This window comes from Pithys albifrons, chromosome Z (assembly GCF_047495875.1).
Source record: "Pithys albifrons albifrons isolate INPA30051 chromosome Z, PitAlb_v1, whole genome shotgun sequence".
Lineage (NCBI taxonomy): Eukaryota > Metazoa > Chordata > Aves > Passeriformes > Thamnophilidae > Pithys > Pithys albifrons.
In genome coordinates this window covers 65111206-65123474 of record NC_092497.1, presented here as the reverse complement: position 1 = coordinate 65123474, position 12269 = coordinate 65111206, and the positions used below count along the sequence as shown (strand labels likewise).

The 12269-nt window shown below is 51.5% G+C and overlaps 2 protein-coding genes across 2 annotated transcripts in view; both read right to left on the bottom strand.

The window, feature by feature from the left end:
* Nucleotides 1-1546: 1546 nt before the first annotated feature.
* Nucleotides 1547-7423, bottom strand: LOC139684547 (glutamine-rich protein 2-like). The gene is made up of 15 exons (XM_071580629.1): nucleotides 7320-7423; nucleotides 6970-7074; nucleotides 6276-6569; nucleotides 6071-6141; nucleotides 5814-5922; nucleotides 5490-5672; nucleotides 5103-5225; nucleotides 4818-4880; nucleotides 4362-4526; nucleotides 4098-4216; nucleotides 3362-3427; nucleotides 2955-3056; nucleotides 2419-2518; nucleotides 2159-2246; nucleotides 1547-1766 (listed from the first exon to the last, which is right to left on the bottom strand). The coding sequence occupies exons 1-15, from the start codon at nucleotides 7380-7382 to the stop codon at nucleotides 1717-1719; spliced, it is 1701 nt and encodes a 566-aa protein (XP_071436730.1). The 5' UTR covers nucleotides 7383-7423; the 3' UTR covers nucleotides 1547-1716.
* A 2236-nt stretch (nucleotides 7424-9659) lies between these two features.
* The window catches only part of SLC1A1 (solute carrier family 1 member 1), a 57401-nt gene continuing 54791 nt past the window's right edge, over nucleotides 9660-12269 (bottom strand). Inside the window, exon 12 of the mRNA XM_071580630.1 lies at nucleotides 9660-11771. Coding sequence (XP_071436731.1) covers nucleotides 11525-11771 — 247 coding nt within the window. The 3' untranslated portion in view covers nucleotides 9660-11524. The remainder of the gene's footprint in view (nucleotides 11772-12269) is intronic.

Below are 12269 nucleotides of genomic sequence, written 5' to 3'. Positions count from 1 at the left end.
TGTAAAAGAATTTTTGTGCTTGGACACACTTTAGACCTGAATTTCCCCCAGGGCAGCACTGGAGATGTGACGAGTGATTGGTGCTTTGCTGCACACCAAATCCTCCACAAGAAAACACACCAAACCCCCAAAAACTGACAAAGGGGGCAATTGTGATAGACTGAACTTTGATCAACTGAGCTTGTTGAGCCTCATAACCTGCGACTTACGTCTTAAAGTGTTTTTGAGCTAGATGAAGGAGAAGGCTGTTAAGAAGCAGGTCCTGTGGAGGTGTGGTAATTTTTATCATGTCAATTTCCTCCTTTCCAATGAGGGCCAACTGGCATAATTACACAGTTGGGAGAAGCAGGGCCAAACAGTGGTCATATCATTAGCAAGGGCCATAAACCATTGCTGTCCCCCCAACTGACTTGGAAAAGCGGCAGCATGGAAGGGTGCCATGGGGACCGGCAAAGTTGCAGTGGTAGCAGGAGCAGGAGAGCATCTGGGGAGTTCTCAGGCTGGGCAGTGTGCGGGGCATGCAGGAACCCTGCACAAGAAATGGTCGAGGAGGTAAACTGGTGGAAACTCCTCTTTCCTCAAGAAACCTGTCATGGCTAAAAGAAACATACATTAAGAGAATGTGCGATAACAACCGCCTTTTGTCTTTCCCTTAGAACCGTCTACTTGCGAGACAAAACAGACAACCCTTAACTGAGAAAAGTGCAAAAAGAAGCATTCTGTTCTCTCAAATGGGGCAAGGGAAAAGAGGGAGGGAAGGGGAAATGCACTGCACATGTCATGGAAACTGTGTAGTGTTCCTGAAATAAACTTGCTTTCCTGCTTGAAAGTAGGTGGCTTAGCCTCCTGATTATGCATGAACACTGGAACTTGCAGTGCGGGAATACTGGAGGTGTAACCCCTGAATAAAGGGGGCAGGAGGAGTGGGGCCAGGGGAATGTCCCCGAGCCAGGTGGAGGGGCTGGGGTTGCCCCCACTCCATGAGATATGGGGGGCAAGAGGTGGAGTCCCTGGGGGGCTGGTTGCCCCCCATATATGGGTGCTGGTGCAGCAGGCTCGGGGTTACCCTGCAGTGGAACTGTTCCTTGGCAGGGGCTGGGGCGCCCAGTACCACGCGATTTGTGTAGAGCCCGAGCAGCAATGCGCCCTGCTGGGAATGTAGGAAACGAGTGGGATGCCAGCAGGGGGTGCTCAGAGCTCCAGAACGGGGTGCTCAGCTTCCCACTGTCACGGCTGTCCTCACCATCCCTGCCATCTGCTCTGTCCCTAATGGTCCATCTGTCCCCACAGGTGACAGTGACCATGCAGATACAGGAGCTCTTACATCACCTGTCCCTCAGATCCCTTAGCCTTACTCCTCCCACCCCCTCCATTCTGGAGACTTAGCCCCAGTATTCCCACACTGCCAGCCTGGGGGCTGACCCATGCTGTGCTCCTGCCACCACTGAACCTTTGTCACTTCCCATGGCAACTGGCCAGCTTTGGGGTGGCAGCTCTGAGGCAGGGGGAGGGCAGATAGCTTTGAAATCAGTCCTTCTTAGAAAATTCAAAACAACAGGTTAATTTTATTAATTTGGAAAGAAATCTTTTCTTTGGGCAGCTGTTCCAGATCTTTATTCATGCAGGGCTTCACGCACCCAGTCCCAGCTGCACCTATCCAGGTGCTGGCTTCATCTGGTGGGGCTGGGTTTGCAGCAAATGCCACGGTGCTTGGCATCAGTGACCAGGGTCAGAAGCTGGCCGGTGCTCTCGCAAGGCAGTGGGGCCTGGACGCAAGGGACAGGGGTGAGGCCCCTTGCAGCCCAGGGGCAGTCCTGGCTGGAGGCAGCTCTGCCAGACCAGGATGGGTTAGGCAGCAGGGGCACCTTCCTGGTCAGAAACCCTTGGGGACAGAGTGCTGGCCCCTGCCCTCCAGCAGACAGGCTGTTGTCCCACATTGGCGAGGCCCATCCCACACTGCAGTCTGGCTCCAGCACTGCCAGGGACAAGTTACCCCATCCACCAGTCCTCCCCATTCATCCTACTTCCACCCCTCCTCAGTCTGCCCCAGACCCCAGTTCCACCTGCTTAGCCATGCACACAGAACTCTGCTCACCCACTGCTGATCGACAGCTGGTGCCCCCTTCCCCCTTCCCCCAGTGCCCTGACAGGGCCATACCCAGCTTGTCCTGTGCTGCCAGGTTAGGCCCGTGCTCCCGATGATGATTAGTGAGGTTATCTGTGCTCAGCAACTCGGACACGCCAGGCTGGGAAGGAGAGAGCAGCTGGCTGCAATGTGGGGCCCAGTGCAGCAGCCCCAAGCAACCCTCCCCATGCAACTTTCTCTGAGGAGAATGAGGCATGAATCCCCCAAGATGCTCAGCATCCCCCTCCCAGCCTTGGTGCTCCCTGGTGTATCCATTCCTTTGTCATCCCTACCTTTTTGGAGACCCACAGGAAATCCTTATGCTGTGCATTAGACATGTTCTGGCCCCTGCAGCTCTGCGACTTGAGGTGGAACCTGCTATTGGCCACCTTTCTGTGGGACAGGGCAGAGATGCTCAGAGCCCAGCTCCATTGTACCCTGGGCTTCATCCCACATTTCCAGGGAAGGGGATAGGGGAGGCTCCCTAGTGGAGCATACCCCTCCCAACTTCCCTACAACTGCTGTAGGAGACCATGCCTGTCCTACCCTGCTGAATTGACTCCCCACCAAGCCTGAGGTCAGGCCGAGACCAGATACAGCTGATGACATGTGGCATTAGTGCCACTGAGATCAGGGCTGGATGGGGCAGTGCAGCAGGGGCTCTAAAACCCCAGAGGCCTGGGACAAGCACAGATGGCCTTCTGTAGCCCTCTCTGCTCCCCTGCCCTGTCCAGGTCCCTTCTGTCCTGGCCTAGGGAAGGGATCACCCTTTCCAGAGCAGGATTATCCTGCTCACCAGGGCCCAGGAATGGGTCTCCATGTGCCCTACCTGTAACCGTGCTGCTGTGCTTGCTCCTCTGTCATGACAGCAGTAGGGTGCGCACCATGGCTGATGGGCAGTGGCGGATAGAATGGGAGTGTGTCAATGTGCCTGGGGAAGGCAGGAGCCACAGGTGGGTGACAATGGACAAACAAGGCACCCCAGCTTCAGGTAGTACCCCAAACTGCATAGACTTGTACCCCACAGCATCCCTCTGCCTGCTGTCCTCAGGGAGGGATTCCCAGAGGGGTCCCCACTCCTTGGCTGACAGACAGGGCTGTGGAGGGAGCTCAGCAGAGTCAGTCCCTGAGGCACATACCCTAACCCTGATGCCTGACATAGAACACTGCCAGCACCCATGTTCCCCCGTACCACCCATGCAGCCCCCCAGTACACCAGTGCCTAGTGCTACTCACGGGCCAGGCACCTGCATGTTGAGGTCCCGGTCACAGGATAGGCACTTGTAAGGGACCAGCAGCTGCCTAATGGGGGAAAGAGCTGGGTGAGCTCCTGGCAAGGCCGCAGGGCTGCCTGCACACAGACAGCAGCTTGCAGGAAGCAGCAGGTGCTGGGCATGTTGCTGCAAGGAGTCAGAGTGTTTGCACAGGGAACTGCGGGGTGTGGAGCTTGATTTTCCCCCCACAAAGGAAAAAAAGACAAGCTCGCCTTGGCAACGCTGGCACTTCTCAACTGTGGCAGCAGCCTGTTGCTGCCCAGGGCAGGCAAGAATGTGAGGGCAAGAGTGCAGGCTCCCATGCTGCCATCCAAGCCAGCCTTCACTCTGGTGTCAGTGCCTTGTCAGCCATCATGACCCCCCGTGCCTGGCCAGGAGGGCAGATGATGACCCAGCCCTGTGGCACTGTGTGTCACACTTCCTGCCTTGGGGAATGACTGTCCCCCATCCTTGCTTCTCAGCACCCAAGTTCCAGTTTTGGTTCAAAGGGCTATGTTCAGCAGATGCCCTTCCTCATGCCTTTTTTTGATGTGGGGACCCTGACACTGGTGGATGGAGAAGGCACAGGCAGCATGCTTTGTCAGAAACCCAGCCATTTGCTGGCTATATTTGTGCAATACCAGGGTACCACATGGGTACTGGCTGGGACACCTGGAGGAAACAAGGCCAATGCTGTCCTCAAAGCCCATTACACTCACTGTTTAATTCCTGCAGCATCATCATACACGGTGGACATCTGGTCCTTGAGCTCCTTGATCATCCTCTCCCAGCTCTCCTGCAGCTGCTTCTGGAAAGGTCCCAGCTCCAGGCGATCCAGCTGTGGAGACATGCACATCCTTAGCCAGCTGCCCATGATGGTACCCATGGAAAAGCCAGGCAGCAGATTCTCAGAGGGATGCTGCCTCAGGCTTTGAAGTCCTCAGGGGGCCAGTTTTGTGCAGTAGGGACAAGGTACTCCTTACCTTGGAGCCCAGTGCATCACAGAACTGCTGCTGGACCTCCTGCAAGTGCTGCTCCTGGCCCAACACCCGTTTCAGTATCTCTTGCATCCTCTCCTCCAGATGCTCCATGCTTGCCTCAAACTGGGTGCAACTAACTTTGCTGCCCAGGGTGACTTTGTTCTCTTTCTAGCAGGAAGGATGGGAACAGGGTGGAGGTACAACAGGTAGGGCCAGTGTGCATTGGGGAAAGAGGTAAAAGTGCTCCTGCAGGGCCATCAGGTCTCCCTCCTTGGGTTTGATCCCGTCAGCCAAAGGGACCCAGAGAGAGAGATAGAGGTACTTGGCAAGTAACATGCAGCCAGTTTGGAAATACTCACACCCTCCTCGCCACCACCCAAGCCAGTTCTGCCACCCGGCACCCAAAGGATAAGGGGCATGAGATCCCTTGGGCTGGTGATGGGCCCCTCAAGACTGTACCAGCAGCAGTAGGTCCTCCTTGTCTGCTTTCTTCTCCAGACCCTCCAGGGACCGGAACAGAGCCTTCCAATATAGAAAGCATCCCATGACACTGCAGCAGGGTCAGAGCTGCCTCTTGGCCAGCTGAGTCACCCATGATTTCTGTTATCAAAAAAACCCTGGGAAAGACCCTTTCAACCCACAAAGTGCTGTGAGCAGGTTAGCAGGGGATCAGATTCCTGGTGGTCCCCAGCCTGGGGTGTGCCTGGGGCATACTCTGACCTTGTGGGAGGTTCAGCCACCAACCTCGATATCTTTCTGCTGCTGGCGATGGTCATCCCGGAGGCTTCCTGTGACATAGCCGAGCTGCTCACAGTCCCCTTCCACCCGCACAATGGTGGCTTGGATGCTCTTCAGCAACTCCTCATCCTGCTCCAGGGAGGAAGATGACAAGGTGGTGCCATGCCAGTGGTGTCTGGCTGCCCCACAGAGACAGATCTGGGTTGTCTGGCCAGTGTCACAAGACCTCAGTGCCAGCACAACATTTGTATCAAGGCTTTAATTTCCTGCTATGCTTCCAATTTGTCCAAATCAACTTGGGGGACAGCGAGGGGCTGCCCCATATTACAGTGAGCACAACCCAACAAGACGGTTCCAACACACCCTCCCAAGCCCTCCATGCCATCTGCCCACCTGGCTCTTCTGTGGCAGTGGCCTCTGCACCTGCTGTGGCACCAGGGAGTCCACCTGCTTCTGGAGTTTCTCATAGTTGTGCAGAAGCTTCTTCAGCACCTTGGTGTCTGAGCTATGGTCAGGGCTTGATGCCTCTGGCTGCTTCTGTCCCATGCTCCTCACCACTGCCCTCAGCTCATCCAGCTGCAGGAAAAGGAGGTGGGACAGATGCAGCCAACAGATCTGAGTGCTGCAGGGGCTTGACAGCCCCAGCCAGACAAGGGTTGTGGCCAGGAGCACCCTGCTGTTTGGGGCAATGGTGTCAGTGCTTCCCCCAGACCTCACCTGCTTCTGAAGCTCATTGGCTGTGACCAGCTGCTTCAGCGTGGCCTTGATAATCTCTTGCTCCTTTCTCAGTTCCTTCTGCTCCTGTTTGATCTCCTGCAGTGCAGATCTGGCCAGTGAGATGGAGGCATAGGTGGGATGAGCTTCCACAGGGCCACTCTGGAGGTGTCTCTCACCCCCAAACTGGATGCTCCTGGCTACATTCCCAGCTCCCTTGCAGCCTCATGGAATACAAAAACCCTCTCTCATCCTCTTACCTCAGGTGGGAGATCTGGTCTCTGCTATCTGCCACATGTAGTTTTCCAAGGGCATCCTTGAGCTCTCTGATCTGGGAATAGTGATGGTGGCAGAGTCAGAGAATGGACTCAGTGTTCTCCTAGCATGAAGGTCCTTTGTCTTCCTCTTCCCTGCCAACTCCCACTGGTATTCCTTCATTCCCCTTGGGGACTGCCACAGGCTCACCTTCTCCTTCTCACCCTGCAGGTCACTGGCTAGGCCCTGCAGGGAGGACACTTGGCCCTGGAGCTCAGACAGGTCTCTGGTAATTCTTTCCACTGCTGGGTGGTCTGCTTGGGATCCAGGCTGCATGCTGGTAGTGCTGCTTTGGTCACTGGAGGTCTCTGTCTGTATTCCTGGGGTGGTGCTTTGGTTATCAGGGCATGACCCCAGGGTGTCCATGTCCGAAAAGTGGGGCTTGGTTGGGGCAGACTGGTCACTGAGGGCCAGTGACTGACCAACAGCATCCTGGAGGTTCCCCTAGAGTGGGATGAGAAGATGGGCAGTAGTCAGGACCTGAGAGCATCCACAACTGATCTTGTCCACAAGCTAGAGGGACCCTGGGCAGGCTGTGGCTGTCCTGCACTGGTACATCTTTACCTTCTATCCTTCCCAGCACCCATATTACCTTTTCTCAAGGCTGTTTAGTTCAAAGTGCCTCAGGATCCCTTTGGCTGAGGCAGGCAGTGCTCTACCACTGTCCTGACCCACAGGCAGAGGTGGGGGACTCCTGGTGGACCCTTCCCACTCTTCCCTCATGGTTCCCTTCATGGTGGGCGACACCCAGGGCCACAGGCCAGAGGTGGCTGGATGAGGTGGTGAGGGGCAGGAAAGGTGTGGGGGGCCTAGCTCCCTCCTTCCTGCAATGGTAGCAGCTCACCTGACCAAGAGCTTTCTGGATCATCTGGATGTCTTCTTCCATATGGGACTGCGTGGCCTTCATTTCACTGACTTCCTTGCAGAGATCCTTGCAGAGATCTGTGGCCTAGGAGAGGGGGGTGGCTAAGTTGAACCCCAGGAGAGGGTCCCTAGGAACCTGTAGGACCTCCATCCCTGCCCTGTTCTGCTTTGGGGGCAGCATAGAGTCTGGCTAAGCCTGGTAGTGTGGCACTGCAAGCAGCACTCTCCATTCATCCCGCGGAGCCAGACACAGGGGTGCTGAACCTCTGACACACAGAGCAGGCGAGGGCACCGGCTGCTGTCTCCAACCTATGACTCATGGTAGCTCACCTGGCTAAGTGCCTCCTTGATCCTCTGGATTTCCTCTTCCAGGGAGAACTGTGTGGCCTTCATTCCAGCCAGGTCCTCATGGGGATCCCAGGAGACAGGTGTGGCCTAGGAGAGATGGGTGGCAGGTGTGAATCCCAGGTGAGCAGCTCACCAGAGACTCCTGCACCCCTGCCCTGGGGGAGTTCATGGCACAGCCTGAGTCAGCAGAGACACACCCAGATTGAGAAAGATCCAAAGCACCCAGAGCAGTGTTCCAGCCCCAGCTCTTCCTCCCTAGAAGTCCTTCCCTTTCCCACAGTGAAACCCCACATGCTGCTGTGAGCTTGGGCTTCAACCAGACCTTGGTATAAGGGCACAGACCTCAGAGGAGGGTGGGGGCATCTTGAAGGGAGCACCCTGGGGACAGTGAGGAGCCTGTATATCAGAGATGGCAGGAGCACCCTGGGGATGAGGAGGAGCCTCTGCATCAGAGATAGCACTGTCTTTTGCTTCCGTCTTCTCTGTGTCGGCCACGGAGGTGACTGGAGGATCGCTCCTGGTCCCCTGCAGCAGGTCCTTTCCAGACAACTGCTCCCCTGGCTCCTGGGGCTGCTGCCCCATACCCTGGGCTCTGGCCGCAGTCCTGCCTTCCTTCTGCAGGTCAGGGTGTGATTCAGCAGGCTGCTTCTCCTCCACAGCCGGTGGGGGCACATCCTGCAGGCCCAGCAGGTTCAGGTGATCCAACATGATCTTCAGCAGTTTGCGGAGTGCCTCCAAGTTGAGGTTGACCTCGGGTGTACTGATGGCATCATCTAGCAGCTGCAACAGGCTGGCTGAGGCCATGGCTGCTGCCCTGCCTGAGAACACAGCACCTGTTATGAGAGAATGGGAGCCTTTGTGCTCAAAGGAAACCCAGCAAGTTAGGAGTGTGTGCAGCCAGCAGCCCCCTTCTTCCCCTTCTTCCTTCTCCTCTGCCTTTCTGAGCCCCAGCAGCACGCATGTGCCTCTAGTTGTGGTGTCTCTTGTTGCCTGGTAACACCTGGCCCTAGCAGCCAGTTGTCACAGAGCTATGGAATCACGGAAGAGGTCAGATCGGAGGGGATTTTTACAGATCCTCGAGTCTAGCATTTGCAGCCATGGTGGCTCAGGACTCCCTGTTACGGGGGTCCTCCCTGACCCATTTCTTCAGCTACCCCAACTTGGGCTGGGGGGAACATGTGGTTAGTGCCCTAAAATTCCCTTGCTCTCCTTGATGTTTATCCACATTCCACCTTTGGCTGGGATGGACAGTGTCAGGTGTACCCCAACCTCCTCCCTCCCCTCAAGTGTTGTCCCACCTTGGGGTGCCCCTATACAGCGCAGCTGAGGGCAGCAATTGCAGCCACCTAGGGTGCTACAAGTCACCAATGAGCCAGGAATTGGGAGCTGAGCAGAGGTCATGCTCCTGGAACTCAGGGGGCTTCAGTATCAGGCTTGGGAACACACACACATGGACACATGGTCCGAGTTGAGGACCCCTGGACAATCCCAAAATGCTGGGAAGACCAAGGCAGTTGGATGTGGGGACAGCAAGAGAGGTGGTGTTAGCCACTGGCTGCTCTTCCTTTTTTGGGCTGCCAAGGCACAGGGCTGGCAGGTGGCAACCAAAAACACCAAAGGAACCAGATATTTGCAGTGCCCACCACAACCAGGAGGGGCACGACTCTCTGGGCAGCTCCCGATAGGGATACAAATTTTGTGGTGCCCTCCATAACCTTGAGGGGACCCAGATGTCTGGATAGCCCCCCAGAATCAGGATGGAGCCCATATGTGGGGGCGGCCTCCCATAACCAGGAGGTGCACCTGCTGGTGCTTGTCTGATGGGAGATTCTCCACCTCTCTCCAAAGCTTCCAGACCAGGAGACTATGGAGAAGATGACACATTACTTACACAAGGTACTTGGACATATACAGAAGGTACATACTTGGAATACTGTGGCAAGAAGAGCATCCTTGGACTTAACAGTATCTTCAGTATATGGTTTGGTTTCTTGGTGGTTAGATGGCAAAACAGCACTGTCAACCCTTGCTTAATTCAATCTGATCCATATAAAAAACCAATAGATAAACAATATCCTGCTTAGTGTGTATTTAATAGCATGCTCCCAATCCACATCATCTGTAGGTAGAGGGCTTTCTTGCAATCCCAGCATTCTGCCCTTAAGGAGTTATTTTATTGGTAGAAGAGCGTAATTCTTGCCAAACCTACAGCTGAGTCACTAGTGAAAATAATACAAATCCCGAATTCAACAGGATTTGGTTTTCTTTCTATAGCTAAAGGAACTCAATACTGTACAGTAAGGAGAAGATAGTAGGCTGAAATAAGAGTAAAGAGGGAAATTATTTATTTATAACACATGAGGAACACTGTTCACAGTACATCATCAACAGGGTGACTACATAATGAGGTGATCATAAAAGGGTGACTTAAAAAGCTAGTTAAAGACAAAGCATAGATTATAGGCTAGTCATGGAAACTGGTAGGCTTTTTCCTTCCATAAGCAACGTTGCACAAATAAAGACTGTCTCATATACAGTTTCTGCAAAGGTGAAAGATTGATTTACTCAATCGGTACATTTTCTTTATTTTGTATAAGTATACCAATAGTTAGATTAACATTTCCATATAGTTTATGATGTTTTATTTAAATACAGTATTATGTCTCTTTAATTTAAGGTGCAATTTATCAAAATCTACAGTAAGTATTCTTCTCTTAATCAGTTCTCTTTGGCACGCTTCTGGCTTCTTTAAATATAAAAATGTAGGATTGAATCGAGTATATAGCATTGCAGGAACTTGGAGGGTTTTTTTTGTTAGCATATGAGTGCAATTTTATGTTTACCACAAGCTTATTTACAAAGAACCATGTATGAATTTCAGTTTACTTTATATATAAAATGGCTAGCTACTTCAATGTGCGAGGCAAAAAAAAAAATTGTTACAGCAACTCCTCTCTTGAGAGAGTGATTTTTGCACCATGGAAATCTTGTATAAAATGTTTTAGAAAATGGGAGATTTTTTTATGAGGAAATTCTCACTGCTTCTTATTCTATAGCAAGTCACTGGAGGACATGACTTTCTGGTCCAGAAATGGTTCATAAGATACAGTTTAGCAGACATATTGGCACTGTAGTGGTGTTGCAGCTATAAACTTGCATGTTCAACTGGCAAACTAAACCAAGGAGCCAAAAAAACCAACCAGTCTGTGTAAAAAGTTTAGTCAGAGCGGTTTCCCTCTAGAAAAAAGGTGTGACTCCCAAATTCTCGATAATAAATCTGGTTTTATTCCAGTGAGGAAAGGTTTAGAATTTGCACTGTGCATTTTCACCTTCATGACCTCTGCCTACTTTTGGGCTGATAATTATTTGGCTAGAATCAAAGGTGAACACTCAGAAAACAGACATATTTCTGTTTCTGATGGAAATGTACAAGGAGGCCATCCAAATGGACCTGAATAGGTCAAGTATCACTTTTTACAAAAGCTCTTCAAATGCCAGAAGAGCAAACTCTCAGCAACTTATTTCACATCTGAAGGCCAGTTCCAGCAGTCACATGAAAGGCATGAGGAAACTTAGCTAAATAAATACTGGAAATTCTTCCACGCCTAATTATTTCATAATTAAAGAAAAACTAAACCCTGTTCACAGTAAAATGTACTTATTTCAAGGCCCTTCTGGTCTGTTTTTTCCTGAATCATGCAAGTAGTATCCCCTCAGCTGCAGAATTTAGCATTTTGGCAAATGATCAAGTTACAGGAGGCGTCAAGTACAGTGTGACCTGTTTGGATTTCATATAGGTGCTTTATGATATGGTAAAGTGTGAAATGCTGTGCTACTCCTGAGTAAAACACATTTGGCTGTCCCAGCTAAGATACCCATTTATGAGCATGCTGATTCCAAAGAGGCATTTCACAGCCTCAGCAAAAGCGGATATTCTTAAAAAACAATAAAATAGTATTTTACAACTGTCCTTTTCTTCAACCTATCAGCAAGTACTAAGAGTAGTGAGTTCAAACTGTTGAGAGAGATGATGGAAGGGGGCAGAACTGGTAAGGTGAATCAGAGTCTGTGTAGTAAATCAAATGCTAGTGACATGTAATTCATTCTCAATTATCCTTTAAGCTGTTTGAGATATTGCATATGGCCATGTACTTTAGTGCTCCTGTTTTACCTGAAAGCTACTGACTTTAGAACTGAGATGTCTGTGTAAAGGATATGGTATCAGACTTATCGATAGCAAATCCTCCATTGATATAAGACTTCTTGGTCTCTCTTCCATCATTATCGAGTATTGCTGTTTCCAAGGCAAAAGGATTGACTATGTTGACTTCAGAGGTGACATCCATCTGCTCCAGTTCTTTTTTAGAGAGCTTCTCCACTACCCCTGTACCAAAGGCATCTCCCAGGACATTCACCATTGTTCTGAATCGATCCCTATGGAATAAAAATGCTGTCAGATAAACCATTCAGTATGTTACTTAGAAAATCCTTCTAGTAAAAGTAAGCTACTCTAGCAAGTGCAGCACTGTTTTCCTCCCAGGGCAAATTTGGGGTAATTCTTCAATTAAAAGATCTTGTAGAGCAAGAAACAGAATTTTGCCCACATGTATTTGAAGAAGCCTGGAGTCACTTTCATAAGTTATTGTGTATGGGACATGCCAAAATGCAAGTCATGTCACTTCCTGTCAAGAGCAGTAATTCCACTGCACATCCTTACAAAATGTTGCAAGGATCAGCTCTCTGGCCCTAAGTATGCTTCACAGCTGGTTCCCTCTGTGATGAGGGACTGGGGTTTGCAGCACAAGAGTCTGCATTGTGCCTTTTGTGATTCTAAGAGTCATGTCCTCAGCTAGAGAAGCACCTAGCACAGTATCTTCAGTATTCTGGCCCAAATCCGGCAAAGGGGAAAGGCTGTCTTCTACTAGCTTCTCA

Bases quoted from the DNA above. Each gene is read 5' to 3' on its own strand.
- LOC139684547 (XM_071580629.1), bottom strand. From the start codon at position 7,382: ATGAAGGCCACACAGTTCTCCCTGGAAGAGGAAATCCAGAGGATCAAG. The intron at 5,673-5,813 runs GTGAGGTCTGGG...CTTTTCCTGCAG, and splicing joins CCAATGAGCTTCAGAAGCAG to CTGGATGAGCTGAGGGCAGT. The intron at 4,527-4,817 runs GTACAGTCTTGA...CCTTCCTGCTAG, and splicing joins AGGAGGACCTACTGCTGCTG to AAAGAGAACAAAGTCACCCT.